General features: G+C 43.3%; 2 protein-coding genes across 3 annotated transcripts in view; one reads left to right on the forward strand and one right to left on the reverse strand.

Moving 5' to 3' along the window:
- The window catches only part of gm2a (ganglioside GM2 activator), a 4,292-nt gene extending 124 nt beyond the window's left edge, over positions 1 to 4,168 (reverse strand). Inside the window, exons 1-4 of the mRNA XM_062393309.1 lie at positions 3,947 to 4,168; positions 3,346 to 3,498; positions 1,850 to 2,032; positions 1 to 1,539 (exon numbers count right to left, since the gene is read on the reverse strand). The exon at positions 1 to 1,539 is cut by the window's left edge and continues 124 nt beyond it. Coding sequence (XP_062249293.1) covers positions 1,384 to 1,539; positions 1,850 to 2,032; positions 3,346 to 3,498; positions 3,947 to 4,027 — 573 coding nt within the window. The 5' untranslated portion in view covers positions 4,028 to 4,168 and the 3' untranslated portion in view covers positions 1 to 1,383. The remainder of the gene's footprint in view (positions 1,540 to 1,849; positions 2,033 to 3,345; positions 3,499 to 3,946) is intronic.
- Positions 4,169 to 5,014: 846 nt separating this feature from the next.
- On the forward strand, positions 5,015 to 25,445 carry shtn3 (shootin 3). 2 transcript variants are annotated; one of them, XM_062393303.1, is made up of 18 exons: positions 5,015 to 5,403; positions 9,449 to 9,509; positions 15,719 to 15,813; positions 16,299 to 16,488; positions 16,788 to 16,885; positions 17,048 to 17,129; positions 17,880 to 17,974; positions 18,231 to 18,377; positions 18,789 to 18,942; positions 19,965 to 20,139; positions 20,259 to 20,329; positions 20,547 to 20,650; positions 20,984 to 21,025; positions 21,152 to 21,172; positions 21,585 to 21,647; positions 21,978 to 22,107; positions 22,665 to 22,962; positions 23,096 to 25,445. In XM_062393303.1, exons 1-18 carry the CDS (start codon positions 5,332 to 5,334, stop codon positions 23,229 to 23,231), a joined length of 2,034 nt encoding a protein of 677 aa, XP_062249287.1. In that variant the 5' UTR covers positions 5,015 to 5,331; the 3' UTR covers positions 23,232 to 25,445. The 2 variants fall into 2 exon arrangements, with proteins under 2 accessions (XP_062249287.1, XP_062249288.1); XM_062393304.1 differs by lacking the exons at positions 5,015 to 5,403; positions 9,449 to 9,509 and adding an exon at positions 10,098 to 10,149.

The raw sequence follows: 25,445 nt of genomic DNA on the forward strand, positions 1-25,445 counted from the left end.
GAATCTGTAAAGCTGCACTGAAATGGACGACAGCATCGCACCAGGCGCTCAGTACAAAAGGAAATAGAAAGGAAATCTCAAATTCCAAAACTCAAACACATTCAAATAAAATGTAATCACAAAAAAAACACACAACTACGACGTTTGATTTTCCTTAAGATAAAAAAGGACAAATTAAAAGTTTTTCAGCGAGAAAATCAATGTTTAAAAAAACACTTTGACACATTTGAATTCTGAGGAAGTTCGTTATTTCAAATAAATGTTTTTGTTCTGTTTGTTCACAGTGAAAAGTGAGAGTGAAGAATTAAAAGTTTGATTTAATGTGACTGAGCTGCAGCAGACATGAGAAGATCGCCCTCTCCTGGTCGTACCTCAGTATCGCATGTTACTGCAGTGACGGATCATTCAAATCATGTTGAGGTCAAAGAATCAAGCAGGATCAGAAACTTCTAACTTTCTAACCACAGATATAAATGAGCCGGACGAAGAGGATCTGAAAACGAGGATGTGAAACTGCGACTTCACAGAATAAAACCAAGAGGTTTCAAATCCAGAAGAGGACAAACATTTCATCTTTGGATAAATGTTGGTGTTTTGGTTCCCTCTCACTTTTTGTTACTTGTTCAAACTTCTCAGTTTTAATTTCTACAACTTTTCAATTCCTCTCGACCTTTCTGGGCTAATGACGATTTCCTTTTTCTCATTTTATGTTTCTCACTCTGATCAGAATATAAAAATCTAAATATCCATTGAAATGTTTAGATATACTACTATATGAACTAGGTATTGGGCATTTTGAAAAGTATTAATTTATAAGGCTCATACCTGGAGAGTTGAAATTAAAATATTATTCTCAGTGTTTGGCATAAGAGATAATTCTTCCAGTGCAAAAGACAGATCAGACAGAAACCTTTAGATTCCTCTGAGCTTTGGTTTCATGTTGACTCTAAAATATTTTAAAAGTTCCGTCACTTTGAATCAGCTCCAGTTTTTATTTCTTGGAGAACTGAAGAAAACATGAAATACTAATTGTTTTCTGAGCTTTAGAAACGTGATTTTAAAGTTCAGGTGCTGAATGGATCTTTGTCTGTAGCAGGTACATGAAGCTGTTACTGGTTAATTGAATGTTTGATGGCTCAGATGATTGTAAAAAAACAGGAGAAACTAGTTTTTGTGCATAAAAAAATTATCTCCGTACCATATTTGTCGTGGTTGGACTTTACAAACGCTTGTTATTCTGCAGGTTAATGTATAACACGTGTTTGGTGTATTGTTAAACCAGTTTCAGGACTTTGTGCAACTTCTGCTTTCACTTCCAAATGTTCTTTTTGTGCATGCAAATAAACACACAAAGAAAAACCTTGTGTCGGTCCGTGTTGTTGTTCAGGTGGAGTGAAGGGACAGAGCCAGCTTGAGGCAGCCCAGCTCCCCCCCCTTGCTGCCCAGGACGCCCTGCACACGGTAGTCCCCGTTGGTCAGCCAGTACGGCAGGTCCACGTGGGGCAGGGAGAAGTCGGACTGGGGGAGAGAGTACGAGCCCTGAGGAGACACAAGGGATCGGGAAGCATTGAGTTTGTGCTGATGGAGAATAATCCATACGGACTTTTCACTGTTAATATGAATGAAAGTGACATTTGCACCTTGAGCTTCAGATTATGGGTTTAGATCATTAAAGGAGGAACTTTTACTGAATAACAGTCGGCACAAAGTGCAGCTGAGATTTATGGGCTTGAGTCTTTTCAGGTTGACAGAACAAACCGAGCGAGTTCACAGATGTTATCATCGTTTATCATTGTTTATCATTGTTAATCACTGTTTCTCATTGTTCATGTGACAGTAGAAGACTCACGGCTTTGAAGGGGCAGCGGCAGGGGAGTCCGTACGTGTGCAGCGGCTCCGGACAGTCCTGACCCGGTGGGATCAGCTGGCTCAGAATATCACAGATGTCCGGGTAGTGACAGCTGCCGATCTCCTCCACACAGGGAATCTTCACCCAGAAGCCGGCCACCTCCTTCTCCATGGTCACAGTCACCTGAGGACACCAGAGACTCAGTGAAACGTCTGGAGGTGGATTCAGGAGTTAGTGTTCGTCATGTGAAGCAGCAGCAGGAGGTCAGACTCCCATCATGCCACCAAATATCATGTTCATCTGTTTATCGTCCTGACTAACAAACACAAACAGACACAAAGGGGATGGACGTGCTCCTCACCAGCACCAAGGAGGAGGATCATATCAGCCCAGTTCATAAATATATTGTATTCTCTCTTCCCACTGGCTGTGGGTTTATAACAGTTTAGGAACTAAATACATCCTGACCTCTCGGATCATCTGGGGCGGTTCTGCTTTCTGTTGTCTCGGGGGGTCGGGGGGGGGGGGGTTTGGTCATGTGTGTGGAACAAACTCCTCAGAAATGCAGATCTGTGAATCTCAGTTCTTTAAATCAAGGGTTTGTTTTGTTATTCCTTTTCTAGTTCTCAACCTCTTCCATCTAAATACTTGTTTTTGTCTTTGTTGCTTTTACATTTCCTCTCGCTGCCTCTTTCCATCTCGTGTGAAGAACCTTGAATCTCTCTCACTGTAGAAATGTGTTGCAGAGAGAAACTCACTTCTATCGCAGGAGATGGAGTTGATACACAAACAGTGAAGGAAACAATGAGACGGTTGTAAAGTGTGGAAATGTTCTGTGTGTGTGTGGGGGGGGGGGGGGGTCACATGAGAAGAAGATTTGACACAGTTCACTAGAGAACTGATAAGGTTTCACACAGCAGGTCCTCATGATGGGGGGGGGGGACACAGCAGGAAATCTATTTCACACCAGTTTTAGCCTTTAAGTCATTGAAACAGGAACTTATTTGAATAAACAGGCTATTCTAGCTCATATGGTTTTGTTGACTACATAAACTTCTTATTTGTTTGAACTCACTGTGGTCTGATAAAAGTCCTCTTTAAGAGACTTTATCTCCAAACTTTCTCTAACTTGAGCCTTTTCTTCATCGTGAATCGTTTTTTAAACCTCAAAAGCAAAATGCTTTCCTTGCACTTCCCTGTTCTACTTCACGGCTGCATGTGCTCGTGCTGCTCTGATCCCAGATCAGCTCACAGCCGCAGGTTCACACACGCCTGGTCCTGCTCAGAGGACAGAAGACAAACGGCTCCACAAACACAGACGGTTGAGACGTTGCACAACCGTCTGTAACCTGAGGAATGATGCGTTTATGGGTCTTTGGCAAAAACAGACTCGTGGACTTAACTATCACTTCACAAGGATTGTGTACTTTAACAAAGATAAGTGCTGGGACCTGTGGAGTAGTTCACATTATTAGGGACAGGGTCAGTGAACTCACAGACAGAGGAGTGGCCAGCTCCACGGTGGTGGCTCCGGAGGCCGAGGCCGTCAGGTCTCCTGGGATGGTGATGGGGTCCGGGGACACGGTCAGATTGTTCAGAACCGCCGGATCGTCGGGCTTCCCACAGTTCTTCCAGTCGAAACCCAGAATCTGTGCAGAGCAAATAGAGCAGTCAACAGGATGGAGCACACGTTGATGCAGAAAGGTTTTCCACATGGGACGTGATTCCTGCTGAGGACTCGAACACGTCTCGGTTCTGTTCAGGGACATTTCAAGGTGAAAGATAAAAAAACGAGATTAACTGAGTTCTGTCCGTTTGCACCAGATAACAAGTTGTGTGCAAACAAGACGAAAACAAGTCAGAGGATCCGTGAAGTTACTGCAGCTCGACGGATATTTATGATTATATATGTGAGAGAATATTAATGTGTTGTACTTTTAATAAGCCGGTTGCTGCAGCAGAGTCACAGACATTCAACCTCAGTCTGTCAGTGCCTCATTTAATAAGAGAAGAAGAAGATGTTTTAAATGTGTTCCTGTGTTTAACTGATTCCAGAACAGTTCACGTGAAGTTTGAAATCTCTGAATTGAAACTCACCTGAGCCTTAGTGACTCTCCTGCAGTTCACCTGATCCAGGACCAGAGTCAGAGACACAGCCAACATCAGCCACTTGTCCATCCCGGTCTGTGACGCTGACACCCGGTCAGTCCTATGCTCACACAGCGGGTCAGTCCTCTGCAGTGGAGGGTTTGAATCCTGCTGCAGTGCCTGCGAGCCTTTATTAAAACGTAAGGCGGAAGCCGAGGCTGCAGAGAGCTACTTCCGTGTTTACCGTGGGACCGGCCCCCGTCACATGACCAGCGAGACAATGATTGGCTGACTGTTCTCTTCACCTTTTCACTGAAGTTTGTTTATTATATAAAACTTAAAACAAGTAAAAAGGAACTGAAACTTTATTAGCATGATGTAAATACAGCTATTATTACTAGCTGCATGAATGTTGTGTGTCTTGTTGTTCTGAGAAAACACTATGAAGTTACTGGAAGTATTACTGGTGTATTTGTACTTCTAGAAAATAGTCCAACTTGTGAAAGAAGCATTTGCACATTGAATAAGAAAAGTACTTACACCTAAAGACTAAACGTAATAATTCTGTGAAAACTGTGATTTTAGGTGAAATATAATTTACAAAAACGTGACAAAAAACAACTGAAAGAATGACATATACAATATACGTTGAATTGAAACGTTTAAAATACTGCATTTGCAGCTTATTCCTTGACAAAATATCATTCTTGTATTATTCAGCATTTTACAAATAATCTAGTGTATTGAGAATGTCCTGTAGTAGCATGTTATGGCCTCTAGATGTCCATGTAGTACAGTTTATACACACACACACAAACACACACACGTACACATTTATATATTTATTACATATATTTTATTAAAATGATGATGATTATGGCTCTATAACAATAACAGCAATTATAATTATTGTCTTATAATAACACCGTTGCTATTTGTATCATACTTTAGGCTTATGAGGTCATCATTTAGATACAGGAGGGGAAACTATTTACAATAAATTGTGTGGAAAGAATATTAGGTTATTTAAAATCTTCAATCTTCAAAATTGCACTTGAAGGCAACAACATTTCAAGCCTCACATCTCCCTGCACACGAATGGTTCAGTCCGACGGTGCCTGCAGCAGAGAGGAGGGAGGAAGAGGAGGAAGAGGAGGATGTGGGTGGAGGAGGGGTCCAGGAGCCAGATGATGCTGATGACAGAGAGAGGAGGAGGGGGAGGAGGATCCTGTTCGCCGGCAGCAGCAGCACCACCACCACCACCAGCAGCAGCAGCAGCAGCTCCATCCCCATCCCATGCGTCTGGAGGAAGAATTAAAACAATGGAGTCACATCCCAACATGTGCTAGTTTCGTTCTTCAAACATCGCAGCCGGGTTCCAGACGCAGCTGAAGATGCTTCCCTCCTCATCCTCAGCGCAGATGGAGGGATGCGAGGAGCAGAGAGACGCACACATGCACACGGAGGTGAGGCAATTCAAAGAGACAGGAAAAGGGGATAAAACATCAGAAAACATCTTTTATGTCACAATCTCCTCCGCACGCTGCGTGTGAATCCCTGTGAACACTCGTGCACGGTGCGTTGGGGCGTTTCGCGGCCGGATGGGACGTTTTGCATCGGATTCAGCTTTGGTCTGATTCGCCGGCCGGCTTCTCCTGGAGGTTATTGTAGACATCAAAGAGCCGGACCCCTCCCAAAAAATGTCCTCCTCTCGCGTTGAGACAGGAGAGAGAGAGATTTGTCTCCTGAGGTCAAGTCACAGCTGCGGTTTCACTGGGATCCACGAAGAGGAGTCAGGGTTTATTAAAATCCCCTTTTTAATGGAGAGAAATGTGCTGACAGGTTTATTCTGGCCTGTGATGTCTGACTTCATTTCTCCAGCTGTCAGTACAAGCCTGTTCTCAGGTCTGAAACGATATTTAGCAGAAATAGTTGATGTTTTAATCTCTTAGCTGGTTCATTAATATTTCGCTGCCTCACATCTGTGATTTCATCCAGGATTTAAACTGAAACACTGGCAGATAGAGGATACACAGGGGAAGTGAACCCCACACCTCTTCCATTCGATGCCTTGCTCTATGAGTTTATTTATTATTATTATTTATTTAACAATGTCATCTTCACTGCCAGCATGCGTCCGTCATGTTGTACAGTTATAAATCCACTAGAGAGCAGTGTAGAGTCGGTGGAGGAAGGTGTGATAACTTACCTCATAAGAAAGAATATTCTTTGTTGTAAATTGTTTGTCCCTTTGCCTCCTGGGCGACGTAACATCGTACAGTTTCCTATGAACTCAGAAAGATCTTAACATCGGCATGGTTGTTAAGCGATAGGCGTACGTCCACTAGAGGGCAGCGCCGAGTAGACAGTTTGTAAGCAGAGGTAAAATCGCTGCGTCATGTGGACGACAAATTCTGAAGTTTCTTCCTCGTGTCCTATGATCGACTTGCTTGAACTATTAGCAGAACTACAACCACGATTTCCTCCAAAGATAAGAATGAAACCCTCTAACTTGTTTCATCTGGTGAGTTGAGAAGGAAATTGAACCCTCAACCTTCACCTGAGTCACCAGGAAATGCAAAGGAAAGATGAATATATCCCCACAAGCTTTAAGAAACTGTGATGGGCAGTTTATCTACTTTCTGTTTATGGACCGGCCGATATATTTATTAATCAAGAATGTTGTAACTGATGATTCCATTATATGAACTTACATGACGACAGTTTATTTGGCTAAAAGCTACTTTTATCTTAAGAAGGAGACAAAAGACTCATCTCTCTACATCCTGATATGATGGAGGTTAGCTTCACTCCCAAGGGGATAAATAATTTAAATAATGTGGCTGCTCCGACATCTTTGAAACCCCCTGCAGGTGTAAAAAGGTAAATTTATCAAAGCTAACGAAGCTAACGAGCTAGCCTCATCTTGAAGCTGACAGGAGCAGCACAGCTCACTTGCATGTTACCTGCTTTATTCCAACCTGCTGATGTTTGTGCTTGGAAATGCAAACACCATTTTATTATGAATATTTGATTGTATTAAAACTCTGCTTTGCTGTTGCATCACTGCACAGCAACAAAGAAAAGGACAAAAGCTACCTTCGAGCTTCTCAAACCATTATAGTGCAGCTGACGACTCAGCGACTTTACCGATCTGACATTAAATGGAATATTTTAAAGGAATCTGCCGTCGTGTGTCCTGTGCTCGCTGAGCAGCACAGGGAATTGAACCGCTCACCCTGGCAGCCTCAGTGCCTTGCTGTGTGCCAGTGAACCCGCCGCCCTCGCTGTGTTCCTGTGGGAAATGAGAGCTGACAGTGTGTGAGGCTGCAGGTAGAGAAAGTGGGACAAGTGCTTCCTGCTGCTGGAGCAGAGCTGGATGATAATCGTCCTTTTTGTCCTTTGTGACGAGTCCAAGCAGAGAAATGAAAATATTAATACATGTGGTTGTTATGACTCATATTCAACCTTTGATGTCACCTTTAAAACATCGTCATTTCTCCAACTTTAATCAGACCGGGGGTGTGTGGTTGGTTAAATGTAGTAGTGCCCACATTAATATGCTAACTGTGAGCTAACGTTATCCAGCAAAACTACAAATAGTAGCTGTGGCTGGTAATATTCCATCGCAAAATGTGATTTATTCATTGCATCACTCCAGAGAAGCTAAAATAACTAGGAGATATTGATTGTTTATGCTAAAATAATCATACTTGTAGTCAGTTGTGTTTTCTGTACATTGTTTGAACAGTTTTGTTGTGCGTTCACTGTTGTTGCTACACAGAAGGTCACTGAATGCTGTATGAGTTCCATTTACCATTTTAAATGCAGTGCATGCAGAGGTCAGTGGCGTTGCAGTCTTCATGGTCCATTAATGAGTGAAGAAGCCAGAGCTTCAGGTCCGGTCGGAAATCAGATCATCTTCTCGTTTCCTGTTTACATGAGATTAGACGAGAGAGGAAAACTGAGTTGGAAGGATTCTCTGGAACCAGAGTTTCTCTCAGATAACTCGTTATTCTTCTCCCTGAGTCATATTTAGTGAGTAGAAAAGCTCAATTTCAATTTTTTTAATCCCCAATTTTCCTTTGACTCTTACTGCATCATGTGTTTATGCTTGAAGGAGTTCACTGATGGAGTGAAAAAGAAGTGTTGATGGTGGGTTTGCCCTCGTTCACCTCAGAGACGGCTGCTGCCAAACCAGGACCAGTGTTACCAGATGTATGATAATTAAAAAATAATTATGATCTTTCCAGCCAATCGTATTCCGGATCATGAACGTGACATTTACCAACTTTCTGAGCAGAGTTTCAAAACAACTGCACGTGGGAATCTGGAGACAGCTTCAGAACGTCGGTATTGAGCGTCCTGTCCCTCCTCTCTTCATGTACGATCATTTTAAGCTTCTTATATGAACATTTCCCATCGGGCAGCACTGACCAGGCCTCATCTCCACAGCTGCTCATCCTTAATATAACTCAACAGGCGATACTTCCCTGGGATGGATGTGTTTTTGGAGCTTTTTGTAGAGCAGCCGTCAAGTCAGCAGAAGCACAGAGGGTCCGTTTGTTATCAGAAGTGAAGGCCTGTCTGTGTCATCAGGAGGAAGCGTCGTGAGACGAGGGCAGGGAGAGGGGGATCAGACCAAATGTTCAAATGGAGGAGAGGGTGAACAGGAAATCTGTGGGTGCTGCACTTTGTCTAATCTCTTGAGACACTTTCTGATTCCTCCGTCTTTCTGCTGTGAGGATTTCACAGGACACAAAGAAAAGCGGATTTGCTCCTCAAAAGCTCCAGTGATGTGTTCACTGCCTGCATATTAATTAGAATACTGTGGTTCAGAATTACTCTCAGGTGAGATTTCCAATTCCTCTGAGTATCACTCAATATGAAGATAACCATGACTTTGTATAAAGATGGACGACGCGTTACCAGGTTCTCTTGTTCTGCAAAAATGAATTTTCAATATCCTGGATACGGGTGCGGCCATCTTGCGATCTCAGCCTGTTTAAAACAAAACTAATCAGAAACGTGAAGACGTGAAAAACGTAAATAACCGAAACACTAAAAACAGTCGATGTCCCATCTGCTGACATGGAGGAGGCGGGATTTGTATAGATCATTAAACTAACCAAGTATTTTAATTGCCTAAATCTAACCGGAAGGTTTTTTAGTCTAATCAAAGAACATATGAAAGGAAGAATGAAACAGACTGAAACGAGTGGAGAGTGATTAGAAGTAAGAAGCTACGGGAGCCGACCCTCAGCCTCCTGGATGAGTTTCCTGTGTTTGACTCATTCATCACCACTTTGGATTTAAATGTCGACTCATTCATTCAGGTTCTGTTTGTGTCTTTTTTAATGTGTGTTTTGTCCTCTGAACACTCGATATGTGTGATGTGTGCGACTCGATGTGTGTGATGTGTAACTGAACTCCGCTGGTATCGATGACCTGTATATTCAGTCTGTTGTGGAACGTGATCCCGTGTGTTGACCCTGGTGTCTCCTCCCGCAGTGCCACAGACTGACGGAGGAGCGGGACGAGGCCGAGAGACAACTCAAACACATCAAGAGAGGTGAGTCCAGACTCCTCCATCACCACAGACACCTCCATCACCACAGACACCGGCCATCGTTCAAACTCACACAACTTTATTTAAAATACGGCTCGGACAAAGATTTAATATTACTTTACACCAAGAACCAAACCTGTAGACAAATGAATAGATGTAATTATCTATTTGTTGGTTCTACTGTATCTTAACTTTTCTACAGATATTCACGGTCCTCAGAGGATGAACTATGTTGACCCCCTGACTTTGTTACTGGTCCATTTGAACTCGTCCAGTTATGTGTCTCAGCGCTCGGGAGAATATTTTTTAGTTTGAAATCCATAAAAGGTTAAATATGTTTAAATGAACCCTTGAACTGATCCAGGTTTCATGTTCCTCTAAGCCTCCTACACGCCGACAGCTGACACCTTCACTTCCTCCCCCGCACACCTTCACACCCTCCCTCCTCACATGTGTCATGACATCACCGACACCTCGTCCTCGGAGCAGGTGTGTTTGACATGGGGAGGGAGGGATGTCCTTGTTTCCATGGCCACTGCCAGGGTATTTAGCCGGCGGTAGAAGGTCGTTTGTTCTTTGACCTGTGATCGAGGTTCAGACACGAGGCTGAAGCTCCGGACTCCTGTCATGACGATTCTCGGAGGTAAGAGCGGCTTCACACCTGGTGTAACATGAAGTTTGAAAGTTTGTTGGAAGCGTCTTTAGATTAATATCCTCCGGCTGTTTTCAGGTTGTGTAGAAAAGTGAGGCTCTTAGTTTCAGTTTTTGTTAAAACTGTGTCTCGAACTCGTTTCTTTTCTCCCAGTTGACATAATCTAAATTTTAACATCTCAGAATTCCTTTAACCTCAGAAAATGCTCAGATATATTGTCTGGACATGTTGTGTAGTTAGTGTTTGTCCTGTGAAGCAGCAGCAGCAGGTTGTTGGGTCCGACTCGTTCACACCAACAGGAACATGTGGGGAACATCCAGGCGAGGGGCGGAGCCTGTAGAGCAGCAGGAGGCTGGATACGACGTATTAACTCTGCTGTGGAAAGATCAGTGTTGTTCTTCATCCTGAGATATTCGTGATCTTCCAGTTTCACGTCCGTCACGTGTTAGAAACCTCATCAACACGTCCTCTCTGGGAAGAGTCAGCAGAAACTCTCATCCTCTTATATTCAGTCTCTCATTCATTCACTCATTTATTCATTCACTGCTTCTCCCAAGAGACGACAGCAGTCGCTCCTGTCATGTAATTCCCATTCATTATTTAAAACCTGCCTTCATGAATAACTCAGCAGCAGAAAACGGGGGAAGGACGAGTGAGCTCCTTCTCCAGGAGTTTCTACCTGCTCCTCCTCATGTGACGGACACATGTTAATAGATCTAATGAGCTGAGACTTCAGCCTCGCCTGAATCTCAAAAGTCAAACTGAGGGAAAACGTGACCTAAACACTGAGGCTGAATTGAATCTGCAGTGTCTGGTTTATATGATCTTTATATGAACGGTGTGAACCAGAGGGAATTAACCAGACATTTGGTGCAGAAGCTTCATGGTCGAGCACAAAGTGTTTACAGGTTGGTTCAGAGCTTCAGACTCTTCAGTTCAGTCTGAACCTGAACATCAGGTGTGAAAGGTTCCTCAGAGCAGAAGAGGGTTCTGGGTCTGGATCAAACTAAACCAGGGTTCTGTTGGTCTGCAGTGAAAACACTTTGTTGGATTGTTTGGACTTTTGGACCAATCACAGGAAGTAGAGACAGAATTAAACTATTAAAGAAGAAGAAGAAGAAGAAGAAGAAGAAGAAGAAGCTGGTGCATTTGAACTAGTGTGTAGTACTGTGGAGCAATACGTCTGAAGGTGCTGATGCTGCTAATAATACCATCATGATGTTACCATGACAACCAACTGAAACCCCCCACGTCAGACGCTGTCTACAAACCAATCAGAGTCAAGTATAAGTAGACTCCGCCCACGTAGGTGATGTCAACAGGACGTACATGTCAGACAAACATTTTTAGTCCCTAAATTAAAATGTGAAACCAACACCAACAGATGAAATGAAACTATGGATCAAACACATGAAGCTTCAGACAATCAGCTGTGAAAACGTCTTAAAAAGGAAACTGTCACTGATGTGCATCTTCTTAGAGGAGATGAGTCAGAGCGGCTGACGTTTCATCCTTAAGTGCAAAAGCCAAAAGGTTTCTTTGCCCTTATCAGAGAAACCAGGAGAAACTGTAATTTATGATTCATGTTGAGCAAGAGCAGCAAAAAGAAGCCGAGTGCTCAGGAGCTCAGTGTCAAACACGCCTGTCGGGGGGGGATTTTAGAAGAAATATTCAAATGGTAGAAATATCCCCCAAACAATAAATATATACAAATGTGTGACAAAAAGTCAGAAGTAAGAGTCCTGCTTGGTGCCCAGTAAGACCAGTCACATGTAACATGTTACATGTCATGGAGCGCTCCTGTAAGTGAACATGTAGCTGGGAGCTAACTGTGAGACCCCTCAGCTTTGTGAGGCTGCTCGCCTGCAGCGCTGTTAGCTTATCATAGCCTAGTTCTTCAGTCTGCTGCTTGTGCCTGGATCAAAGCCCGTGGCCGCACTTCCCCTGTTCAGCTGTAGATTCTGTGATTACATGAAGAACCAACACGCTGCTGAAGAGTTTAGAATGTCTTCAACAGGACGTTATGTGACATTTTACCAATTTCCTAGAGAATAATTCATGAACCTTGATGGAAAATAACAATCTTACATATTTAGACAGCAGATATCGTTTAGTGTGTGTAGTTTGCTGCAGCTTGATTGAATTTGTGAGTTGGGCCTCGTCCTACTGAGTCGATAGTGTAACTGACTAAAAACAAGGGAGTTTGTTGGTTTTGTGAAACCCATCTCATGTACATATCCCATCAGGCTCTGCAGCAGCAGCTTAACAGGAGCTTTTGAAGGCAGCATTAGCCTCCTATTGTCCACAGCTTAGCTCTGGGTTAGTGTTACAGCTTAGACACCACTGGTATTAACACTCGAGGATCCAAATCCTCCGCAGGCCGAGCGGCTGTTTCAGTGACACGTTCACCAGAATTCATCGTTTTACATTTTAACTCCTGAACGTCGTAACACACAGAGGTTTTGATCTGTAACGAACGTGTAGAGCAGCTACAGGCTTTTAATGTCCCGTGTAACCTTAACTCTCTCTCTTAACCCTCCATGGTCACTCGGATGAACGTGATTCCCGTTGACTAATCCTCCAAATCATCTGTTTAACAACGGGCACCGTCGCTCCAGAGGCTGTCACCAGCTCCGGCTCGGCAGGGAAAGACAAAAGCACGGCTCGGTTTCCAGCCTGTGTCACAGGTTTTAAAGGCTGGTCGTTTATCTCATGAAGCCGTGAACTCTGAGGAGTAACTGACCCAGAACAGACGGAGGGCACTGCACGCCCACATGTCTCTCTGAGAGTAAACAACTGACGGCTTAACGCTCTCACTTGTTATTAAACCTCACAATGAACTGATAGACAGATAAATCTATTCATTTATAATCAATAATAAAATGTTGGTTCATTGCAAATATTGGTTTTGTTCACAGGATACAAAAATCCTACTTTGATTTCACACAAAGTTGTCAAGAAGAGATGTCACTAAAAAAGTAACAGTTGGCCTCATGGTGGCGCTATATGAAAAAGACCAAACTCAGTGGGATTTGTCTCTAGGAGAGCATGAACTCCATATAACGCTTCAGGTCAATTATTGGTTCTGTAGTTTTTGAGATATTTCAGTCTGGACGATCTTCCCGTGTAGAAATTAAAAAAATAGAGCGATAAGTGTGACCTGCATGTGGCGTCCGACCCGTAGAGCTGCAGCTGAACCGCGGTGCAGCCGAGCAGAGGCCGATCGGCGTGAGGGTTGAAGCGACTGTGAGAGAGAGAGACAGAGAGAGAGGGTGTAAACAAGTCTCTGCCAGGCAGGGGGGGGGGGGGGGGGAATCACACCACCATCCAGAGGCATTAAACACTGAGGGTTTAAAAATAGATTCAGAACCCTTCCCTGTCCTCCTCCTCTTTTATATCATCCCTCTCTTTTCTGATCAGTGTTTCCTCGACTGAAACCCAGACCCTCTCTGACTCTGGGTGCAGAGATGAATCTCTTCTGGGCTTTAAAAGGTCACCTGCTTCTATGTCTGATGCAGTTAATGAAAACCAGACTAATATTGTTTCTGCAGTTTGAAGATCATTTTGCTCGGATGCATGGATTTGAAGTGGAATTCATGCTGCTTTTTAAATATCTTTTATTTACTGTTTGACTTACTGAATAATGTTCAAATAAGCCTTTGAACATCTTAGTCCAGAAAGCAGTAATATGTTTCATCACCATACAGTCAAATCATTTAGTTAACAGCTCAAAAAACACCTTATTTTATCACTTGAAATCCTGAGCTTGATCTTACAGAAAAATGAGTTTCTACTTTTTTAAGCCTTTTACATGTATCTCACATGGTTCACCTGCTTGTTTGAATTAAATAATTCATTCAGATCAGGTTTATTTGTACTGTTAATCAATGATAAAGCTTAAAATTAAGTGTATGATTGATAAATTAGATCAATATACGAACAGGAGGCTGCTGATGTTGCTCTGTAAAGTCCTGGTGAGAGTGTGTTCTTTAAAAGCATTGCTCCCTAATGCATCTACACACAGTGGATAGTGTGTGTGTGTGTGTGTGTGTGTGTGTGTGTGTGTGTGTGTGTGTGTGTGTGTGTGTGTGTGTGTGTGTGTGTGTGTGTGTGTGTGTGTGTGTGTGTGTGTGTGTGTGTGTGTGTGTGTGTGTGTGTGTGTGTGTGTGTGTGTGTGTGTGTGTGACTAATGCATCAGACAGTGAAGCATTAGTCATTTAGCCTGAAAGAGGAAAACCCTTCACCTCCAGCATGTGGGAATCTCGAATGCGGGTTAATGCACCTGAAGGCCTCACTGACACAGAAACTGGTTTTGGTCGTCTTCATGGTAATGGTTCATTCTGTGGCCAGTTCAGAATCATAAATCTCTTCTTCATACATTTCATATTTTATATATTTATCTATACCTTCTGTTAAAAATACTCTATTTTATCTACCGAGAAGACGTAAACTCAGAGTTGATATCTGCTTCCTCAACAGCCTTTATATGTCTTTATATAAACCGAGGTATAGATTAATATGTAAAACAGTATTTCACGCCCGTCCACCAACCTTCAGCTGCACTTTCACTGCTGTGGCCTCAGATTAGAGAGAAGCCAGCTCACCGGCAGCTGCAGAGTCTCTGTGTCAGTGGTTGAGGCAGAAAGAACACGAACACCTCTCCTCCTCCTGCCCTCAGCCATGTGAGTGATAATCTGTGGGCTTGTCCATCGACCAGGAACTCTCTGTTAATGGATCAGGGACGTGAGAGCGGTGGCTTCCTGTGGATGAAACACGATCCAGCCATCGCAGCCTGAAGGAGTCAGGGACTGATGGTGTCCGATGGTGGAAGGTCAAGGTCCTGAGGATGTGATACATCAGGAGCACTTGTAGGGGATTTCATTACATGTGGCATTAACATTCACTTGGACTTGGTTATCTTAAGAACGCCCTGAGACAACCATTTAAATGTGACACGAATGTCCTGTTATAGACTCACAGACATACTGATATGATTTTGGGGGGTCAAAGGTCATGGTGGCCTCTCAAATTGGTTGAACATGAATATCTCATACTGCCGCAGGTCGGTAACTGTATATTTATTTTGTGTGTTGAAATTTTTCCATCCAGAAAAGAGCAGTGTGTAAATTTACAGAATTAAAATGTGAAAGGGATTTGAATAATTTGAATTAAATGCCCGTCATCTGACAGATGTGATTTAAAATTCATCCTAAGCAGAAGGCGGGAGATGAATGAGGGGAAGGAAAGTGGATCTTTGTTTTGACAAAGCTACTTCATCACGTTGAGTTTCTCTGCGCTCAGTCTGGATTCTCCCAAAGTCGCCTTATCTGGGTCATTTTAAAATAACTGCAGACTCGCTGAGCTCTGGTGACACGTTGGACAGCTGCGGCCGACTAAACGCTTCCGGCCGACATTTTTATTTCAGCTTTTCTAGAATCTGTGGAGGTTTCACACTGACACACAAACAAACACACACACACACACACACACACACACACACACACAGACACATATACACACACACACACACTAAAATACTTAATTTCTCTTCCTGTCTCAGTGTCTCAGATGGTGATCGAGGAGGTGAGCGTCCTGCAGACTCAGCTGGAGATCGAGAAGTCGTGCCGGGAAAATGCAGAGGCCGTGGCTACAAAGGTCTTACACACACACACAGACACACACACATTCATAATCAATGCTATGAGATTAGCCTTATCAGGGTCCAGCAGGCATTAGCAGGTGAATGGAGTGAACAGTCGAGTCAGGATGACTCTGCACAGAAGGGATTTGACTACATTATCTGTGTGTTATCGCCTCCACAGCAAAAACTGTCGGCTAGCATAAGACTTAGCAACATCCAGGGGAAGATACACCAGTTTCATTAGTTATTCTAGCAGTTATATGAATTATGATCAGGGTTTAAAACCCAAAATACAATAATTAAATTAAAGGGCTACCAGCATATTATGTTTTATTTCTTTAGTGTACAGTAAACCCTCAAATCTAAAATGGGATGTACTTCCACTACTACGATGCAGTCTCCTAAAAAATAGTATATATTTTTTTATGTATAACTTTTGGTTAATTTTCTGTAATAACTCTGTCATTGCCGTAAACCCCCTGTGAACTTTGACCTCCAGCTCAACAGTGAGAACAGGAAGTTCAAGTACCTGAGCCTGTCGTCCCGGACGTCTCTGGACGAGCTTCTTCCCAGCATCTCCGACTGCGTTGCCCTGGAGGCCGACGCAGACGCTGCAGACGCTGCAGACGCTGCAGACGCTGCAGACGCCAGCCCCGACACCTTCATACAGTATCAGCTACAGGTTAAAGGTACAACACGTAGAATTAGACTCAGATTAGTCTCACCTGTTCTGTCCCACTAGACAGGAATCAAAACGTCTGACTCCTCCATCAACTTAAAGATGAATCATCTCATAAATAACAATGTGCTCTCCAGGTTTTCTTGCTCTAACATTTGTTTTCTACGATGAAGCCACGACACCAGCACCACAAAAATAATTTCAAATATCATGTCAGTCTTTGTGATGTCACTTTTAACGTGTACCTAATCATTTGATATTTTACTGTAAACGCCCCTGACTTCATGTGTGTCCTCTGTGTTGTGTCAGAGCTGAGGGACACGGTGACCGGCTTGTTGGAGGAGAAGAAGAATTTTGTTTGTCAGATTCACGACCAGCAGAAACGGATCGATGAGCTGACCAATCAGGTGAGGACGCACGTTCACCTGCATCATATGACCCTGTCCTGTGCTGATTCTGGATCAGTGCTGACACCATCTTAAATTCAAATTGAAAGATAATTATGCTAAGGTATGGCTGTATATGTAAAGTTACAGTAAATAATGATGAGTTTGTTTCCCTGTTTGCAGTCAGAGAGAAATCAGACGGAGATGAAGGACCTTCGTGAAACTGTCAATAAACAAAGTAAAACCATCAAGAGATTTAACAGAGGTGAGGAAACACGAGAGAACGAGATTCAAACCATCGTCTCAACACAGTTAGCCTGCACAGTGATACACGCTTACTGCACACACATGCTAACATGCTTATTGTTATTAGCATATAGCAGGTGTGTGACCATGCTGACATGCTGGATAGTTAACATGCATGTAAACATGCTAATACAAGCATTTACATTACATTAAAATGTAATTTAGCCGACACGTTTATCCAAAGTACAATTTCTTCAAAATAAAAAAAAGTGCTGTAAGCATGAAGAAAGTAAGTTGGATATTAGTCGTCGCCCACTTGCTTATATAATTAACTTTCTAATATATGTCATGGACAAGTAAAGTGCTTTGTTCTTACCAACATACACATCAACATGCTAATATTAGCTTGAAACCCGTTAGTTGTATTGTAGTAGTAGCATTTACTATCCTTTTAATGTGTTTCCTGCTAATAGTAGCATGTTGGGATGCTAACATTAGCATAAAACCAGTGAAAATTTTCATTATGCTATACTGGCACCTTGGATAGTACTTTCTAACATGCACATTCTTATATTAGCTGGATACAAGTACGTTTTAATGTTTGTGTTAACAAGTTAGTTGTCATGTGACCATTAGAGAGTTTGTGCTAACATGCTAACAGCCTGTCAGACTTTACAGGTTGAATAAAAAAGATAAATGTATATTCATGATAAACATGAGGAGTCAGTAGTTGTCTGTGTTCAGCCTCATTGTCTTCTTGTCTCTCCAGTCTCCATGATGGCCACTCAGGAGTACGATGGGATGAAGGAGCAGCTGGACCTGGAGCAGAACCTGAGGGTCAAAGCTGAGACCTACGCTCACGAGGTAACGAATCAGAAACACTCCAATAAACTGGTTTCTGGTTTTAATGAATCGACCTGAATCAGTTGTTCACTGACCTGAAACATGGAGAGCCTGTAGCTCTACAGCAGACTGTGATGGATGAACTGGGACAATGTGTTAAAATGTGGAAGGTGAGAAGGATTCATCTTTCTTCTCCTTTCTCTTCATCCCTTTACTCCTTCCCCCCTCCCTCCCTCTGTCTCTCCTCCTCCTCCTCCTCCTCCTCTGTCTCCTGCAGATGCTGGTGAAGCAGAAGGAGGCCAACAGGCAGAGTATGCTGCTGCTGCAGAATGCTGAGCCAAGCATTCAGCTGCTCAAAGCTCTGGAGGACGTGGCAGCCATCACCAAAACCCTGGAGGACGAGCGTCTGCAGCATCAGCAGAAGGTAAAACCAGGAAAACTTCTGCTTCCTCAGGTTATTCACCGGGAAAAACCAGTGAGTGACAGTTGGTTCAAGTTATTGGGAAGTCAAACACTCACTTTTGCTCTGTCTCTGTTCTCCACCACCTTCTGAGGGAAATATCAGTCACAAATTAACTTAGAGAATTTCCTCACTTCTCAGTGTTTTTTTCATTTTAGTCGTAGCGTCACACACGTTGGGACAGGAGGTTTACTGAGGGTCACATATGATTCATTAAGGTCACAACTGTTTCATGAGACCTTCAAGAATAAACATTCAGACCCTGTTGCCTTTCTCCAGAAGGTTGAGATGCTTATGTTGGACATTTACCTGTGTTTCCCTTTTGTGTTTCCATTTTATGATTCATGAAATATGTCCCTGTGTGTGTGTGTGTAGGTGCAGAGTCTGGAGGCCCAGCTGGAGCAGAGCTCTGTGAAGGAGCAGCTGGAGGCGCTGCAGAGGCAGCTGGAGCTGCAGGAGGTGGAGAAGAAGGAGGTGGAGGGACGGCTGCAGCAGGTGGAGACAAAGAACGAGGAGCTGGAGAACAGAGGTGGGCAGAGGTGGAGACGCACACTAGTTGGCATATGGTGTAAACAGTGGGGCGGGGGGGTATCAGGGTTCTTCAGGAGGGTGGAGGAGCTGGAGACCAGTGGGACTGAACACACACACACACACACACACACATCAGATCTGCAATCAATTAACATATGCACTGATACCTTTACATCCCATTGGGGCAAATGAGGTTTGACCCAGTTTGAGCTTTGAGCAACAACAGAAATCTGACTGAGACAACATTGAACTATAGAGATATCACAGATTCCACAGCTCCATCTTTATCATTTAAAAAATCCACAGACTCTTAATACAAATTATTGTGAAGAATCAAAGAATTCCCCTAAATTTTGGGGGAAATGTGTCCAAAATGATGCAGGAGAAATCCAAGATATTTCCATCATCCCAGTGTTGTCATAACATTTTTTTGTTAGTCCTAAATAAAAATAAAATATTGAGACAGTTTTGTTTTGCAGCTACTTTGCAGCAGTTTTGCTCCAGAAGAAATTTCTGTGGTTGAGGCATAAATCCAACATTTGTCTTCTTGAAAATCTCTCACCAGTAAAATCTGAATAAATTTAAATTCATGAAATGATTAAGTTGAGTAAAGCTTGAAATGAGCTGACCAGAGTGATGTCATCTCATGTCAGTCTCTGTGTTGTTGTTTATTTCTGTGTCAACACGGACCGTTGACCATCTGCTGCAGGAAATCTGGCAAACAATTAACCTGAAAATGGGTCACGCACCAAAAACTGACTTCAAACTAAAACCGTTTTTTAAAAAGGACAAAAATAGATGAACAGATAACTTAGTGTGACCAGAGATGCTGTGTTGGGTAAGAGGCGTCACTCTGGAGTGACAATATGGAGGTTTGAAGGATTTCTATCACCGTAGCTGCAACAGGGTTAGATACCATCTGCAGTACCATCAGCACCAGCAGGACAAATAGTACTGGTTAAGTAGGTGTTAGTGGTATTAAAGTTCTTTCATCTGTTCCCATTGTTTTCATCTCCACAGTCCACGAGCTCCAGGAGACCCAGAAAATGATCACCATGACGACCAGCACAGCACCCCCTCCCCCCGAACCGGGAGTTGCCCCCCCTCCCGCTCCTCCCCCACAGCCGCCTCCTCCCCCACCTCCTCCCCCACCACCGCCTCCTCCACCTCCCCCGTCCAGATGCAATCCCCTCAGGTGAGGAAGGGGGCGACATCCCAAACATGTTACATATCACACAACAATATTTCTGCTCTATAATAATCATTGAAGTGTCAATCAGAGGAAAGTGAATAAAAGGTTTTTCTCTCCTTCAGTTCTCTGATCGCCATCATGAGAAAGTCTTCAAAAGGCTCCAAAGCCTCCGTGAAGGCCGAGGAGCCTGAATGTGAGTTTGAGTCTTTCCACATTCATCATTTAATAATAATAATAAGTTTATATGTAAATTACTACAGCACTGGTCTCACACATAAACTAATTAATGTGCAAGTAGAACAAGGATAAAAGAAAGTGTCATGTATATGAAGAGTAAATATATATACTGAGGATTATAAATGGATAAAAATGCAAAGTATATAAAGCTGCTTGTGTGTCGTACTCTCCAGCTTCTGAGGGTTCTGAGGACGTGAAGGTGAAGGCGGTGAACGAGATGATGGAGAGGATCAAACACGGAGTCGTCCTGCGGCCGGTCAAGAGCCAGGGCAGCAAGGTCAGGAAGTCAGGCACCATGTGTAACTGTTTATTCACTGCAGTGGCTTCCACTCATCTGTATTTAAATATCTAAGTGTTTTCTGATCATGAAAGATGGAAAGAATCTAAAACCTGTTTCCCAGTCACATGGTTAATCATTCTCAAGACCGACGTCAAATTCAGTTCAAATCATAATTATTATCATAAAATCTTTTAGAATAAACCTTTGTCTATCTTTTGTCCTCATTTATCTTTGACCCTGTGTCCTATAATAATAAGGGGTCAAAGGTCAGAGGTCATGTTACCCTCACACCAGAGAAAAAGATCTAAATCAATTTTTTATTCCAAACAGAAACCAAGCAACGCAAAGTTCGTGCCTGCTTCATCCCCCAATGTGAGTGTGTAACTGCTCTTCCTGTAAACATGCTGACGTGTGTAAACGTAATGAGGTCGTTTCAGAGTCTGACTTCACTCCGGCTGATTGCTCTGCTCTCTCTCCTCTATGTTCGGCCTCGTGCAGCCGCAGAGAACAGCAGTAAAAGTGAGTTTATTGACGTTTGCATCAATCTTGTGATGTGATGCCACAGTCACTCCCCAGGGGGCCGCAACTCACCCACACATAAACACACACATGCTCACAAACACACACACACACAGATGAGACCCTTGCATTTTAATCAGTTGAGCACATGGCATTTTATCGTCCTTTCTGACCGGGACACTGTGTTCGCTCTTTGTTGTTCATCCCTTAAATGAAGCTTCACTAAAGCTGCTCACAGACATAACCTGAAGTCTGCACATCTTCTGGAAATGTTCCAGAGGGGCTGCATGTGAGAACGTTAATGTCCGAGTCAGTTTCCAGCCACCTAGTGAAATGTCAGAGTGAGTCCATGTGAGAAAACAGCAGGAAAATATCTGTAAAATTCACGTAATGATTGTTTTTCTTCCTCCAGCCGCCTCCACCGTGTGAGGAGAAGCCACAGGAGAGCGCCATGGAAGAGCTGAAAGGCATCCTGGTAAAATTATTGATATACGTACATCGTTTCAGAGCTCATGGTTCTTTTGTTATACAGAAATAAAAATAACTCTCGAGATATGCTCTTAAGATATTTTGTATATGATTTCTGGTTTATGCACAAAAGCATTGTGGATTTAAGTGAGTAATAAAAAACAGTTAACATTAGACAGTGAAGTTGGTTTATATACTAATACATAAAATATAGTTTTTTACCTGCAAATCAAAATTAAATTCCAGCAGATATGAATTGTGATAAGATCTAATAGATTTTTATGAATCAGTGTCAGAGTCTGTGTTGAACTTGTGTTGAACTTGTGTTTCTCTGCAGGAGACGGTGAAGAGGAGCCCGAGTCGAGGCTCTCAGGAGTCAGGCCCCTCCCCCCCGGGGAAGAAGGACAGCGAGCTGGAGGTCATCCTGAGACGCAGACGCAACAAGGCAGGCGAGGCCGGAGCTGCAGGTAAACACGTCTGAGGAGGAGACTCAGTTCTGTTTCACATTCTGACTTCATGAAACCACCTCTGATTTACAGACTCATCTTAGAGTCAAGGCTCAAATAAAACATCTTAGTTCATAAATGTTAACATCGTCTTGTTAATTATCAGGTCGCTGTGTCGGTCAATGTTCTCATTTCTACTCCTGCTGTGACGGCACAGGGAAGTAATAGCAGTAAAAACCTGTGTGTCCAGAAGGGGGCGCTCTGCACCTCAGAGTGAACACTATATATTTAAATGATGAGATCAGAGACTGCTGCTGTGGATTTATCTGTTTTTCCACGATTGATTGACCTCGAGCAGAATAAACCACGTCACCACAGCTGCTTGATTAAAAGTGTGCAGAGATATTTCAACTGCACGTGTGACTGAGTCTAGTCAAACAGATAATGAAGAAAATAAGATAAATAAAATATATACTGACTGCAGTAATCTTGAATTTCCGTATTGGCAGTAATCATCAGGTCAGGGGTCAAGGTTCAAAGCAGCACGTGTGCATCTTTCTTTTCTTCTTCATGTGCAGACGACGGCCAGCTGAGCCACGTCTCCTCCTGCGACAGCCTGAACGGGAAGAGGACCAGCAGCGACTCCACTAAAGATGCGGAGGGGCCGGGGGGGCTGAGCGCCTCGTCTGACCCGGCGGCAGCCAGGTTCAGCTCGGAGAGACGGGGGTCCGGGCCGGGACCTATCGTGGCCCGGAGGAAGAGCTCTGACACGGGCAAGCAGGCCAGAGCGGGCTCCTGGCAGGAGAGGAGGTCCTGCAGCTCGCTGTCTGAGAGGGAGACGGCAGAGACTCCATTCAGCAACGGCTGCGTCAACAGGTCCAGCATCACTGTCACAAAATACAGTTTTCCTTGATTTCAAAAGAGCATTTAAACGCACCTTGTGTTTAAGAGTTTGACTGAATATTCATTGAAAACATGAACAATGGTGTTTTGTCTGTTCTCCAAACAGCGCTGGGACGGATGATCAAAATGTGCCGGAGACGTGCGTCCAGTCAAACGGAGTTGACCACGGAGAACCTGCCGCGGACGCACACGCCTCCGTCTGCGCCGGGCCGGTCAACGGCAGCGCCGACGCCGAGTGCTAGGGTGGAGGCCGAGGATCCCGGGTTTGGTTTCATATCTATCAGATTATTTGATGGATACGACCGATGTCGCTGATATTCACTCAGATCAGAAGATGATTGGTTCGATCACATCAAAACAAACTTACAGTTCTGGTTCATGTATTTCCTGAAGAGTTTCTTCACTGACACACGTCACACATAAGTCACCTTTTATTGTTTTCAGTTCAAACCAGTTTGAGCATAAAATATACGCGAAAGTTTATTAATTTAAAATAAAAATAAAACATGTAAACGACAGTGAATATCTCTTATTTTAGATTTTTTTCACATAAAGGCAATTGTAGCCACCGTAGACTGTAAATAAAGATGGAAGATTCCTCACACTGTACAAGTATAAAGCTAAGATGTCAGAGCCGGTGCTGCCTGCTGGTGCTGGTGAGTCAGTGTGAAGTTTCTTCAGTGAGATGGTGCTCTGAGTTGTTATTAATCTACCGTACGTCAGTTATTTTTATTTGAAACAAACCCGTGGATCCTCCAGGACGAGATGACTGAACGCTACGAGGGAAGCTGCAACTTTTTTTTGCACCGAGCCTCAGTTTTCTTCAAACACTTCGACTTGTACGACGACTGCAAAGCTTTAGGTGGATGTGTTTAATAGTTTTCTCTGTTCGATGCACAAAGGTCTTCGCTCTTGTGTCATCAGAAGGAATGCGCTGTGCCGGACTGTTAAAGATCCAGATTCACCTCCAGGGTAAAAAATAGTCCAAAAAAATCCCTGCACATGGAAGAGAAGCACTTCCATGTTTTCTGCAGAGGATTTCTCTCACGTCCAGGTTCCAGCAGGTTGACGATCAGTGTGTCTGAGGTTTGATGTGGAAATCCGACAAATGTGGAAAAGTAATAATTCAGGTTTTGAAGGAAAATAATGAGATGTTTCTCCAACAACAGAAAGGCAGTAGGTGGGTTTCCATCACGGTTCATGCAGATTTGTATTTACGCTCTAAAAAAGGTGATGACTGAGATTGAAGCAGACGATTATAAAAACATCATAACTTGAATCAGGTGTCAAAACGTCCAATGAGAGAAGAGATGAAAACTGATCTGTGACATTTCTCGAAATTAATACAGACAAATGTCTTATTTCAATGTTTCTCGAGTAAGTGACTTATCAGCCGAAGAAGAAACTCATCCAACAACCTAGATAATAAATATTGTTAAATATATATAAGAACCAAAAAGATTCTCTCTTTGAGTTACGTGTGCCTTCTTTTCTTTTTCGGCGTCTTCGTGGACCGAGCAGCTGCAGGAAAAATAGTTTGGCCGCATTCTGTAAAAGCTTATCTTAATAACTTCTCATATTGGTGTGTAGCATTCGTGGCTATAATCTGCAAATCACATTTTCTTTTGAAATGTGGATGCATTTGATGGAAACCCACCGAACATCACAACCAAATCCCGGCTGACGGAGAAGTTCTCAGGGTCCATGGGACAAAATGTCACCAAACCCACATCAGGGGCCTTGACTGGAAACATCTGGGAGAAACCAACTGAACCGTTGTTATTTTAAACTCTTGTTTGTGTACTTTCTCTGCCTCTAAACCTTCAGGTCCTGAATCACTGTGTTGTTAAAACCCATGAGACACGTCATCGTCCCTCCTCCACAGATAAGACGTCTTCCACACACCTCCTGAATGCCTGTATGCACATTTACTGTGAGACGCCCCCTGCTGTGTCTGTACTCGGGCGCCACGCTCACCGCCACGTGCATTCCTTGACTTTTATTTTGTAGGGCCTGCTGTCTATATATGGCTTTTCCTTACACTTGTTGCAACGTGAAGAATAATTTTGAAGAGTATGCAATTACATAAGGCACATTTGTATGATGCTTTCACATTTCTTAAAACACAGTCTCACATTTACAAGTGCATTTCGTTCTCTAGGTGTATTTATTCTAATGCAAAGGACCAGATGTCACTGAGCAGTCCGGCTGCACAGGAACCCCTCGGAGCTCTGACAGCTGCCTCTGGCCTGACTGTTCTGCATATCAAGGCTTTGCACAGGCCTCAGAGGGCCGGGGGGGGGGGGGGGGGCTCAGGTCCTCGTACTGATGTCGACATGGTGGCTTCTTAAAGGGATTAACTGCATCCGACTGAGTTTGGGTGACGATAGATATTGTGTGTGTTTGGGAAATAAATGGAGTGTTAAAGGTTTTTTAAAACAATGATTTTCATTTTA

Source organism: Platichthys flesus, chromosome 8, assembly GCF_949316205.1.
Source record: "Platichthys flesus chromosome 8, fPlaFle2.1, whole genome shotgun sequence".
Lineage (NCBI taxonomy): Eukaryota > Metazoa > Chordata > Actinopteri > Pleuronectiformes > Pleuronectidae > Platichthys > Platichthys flesus.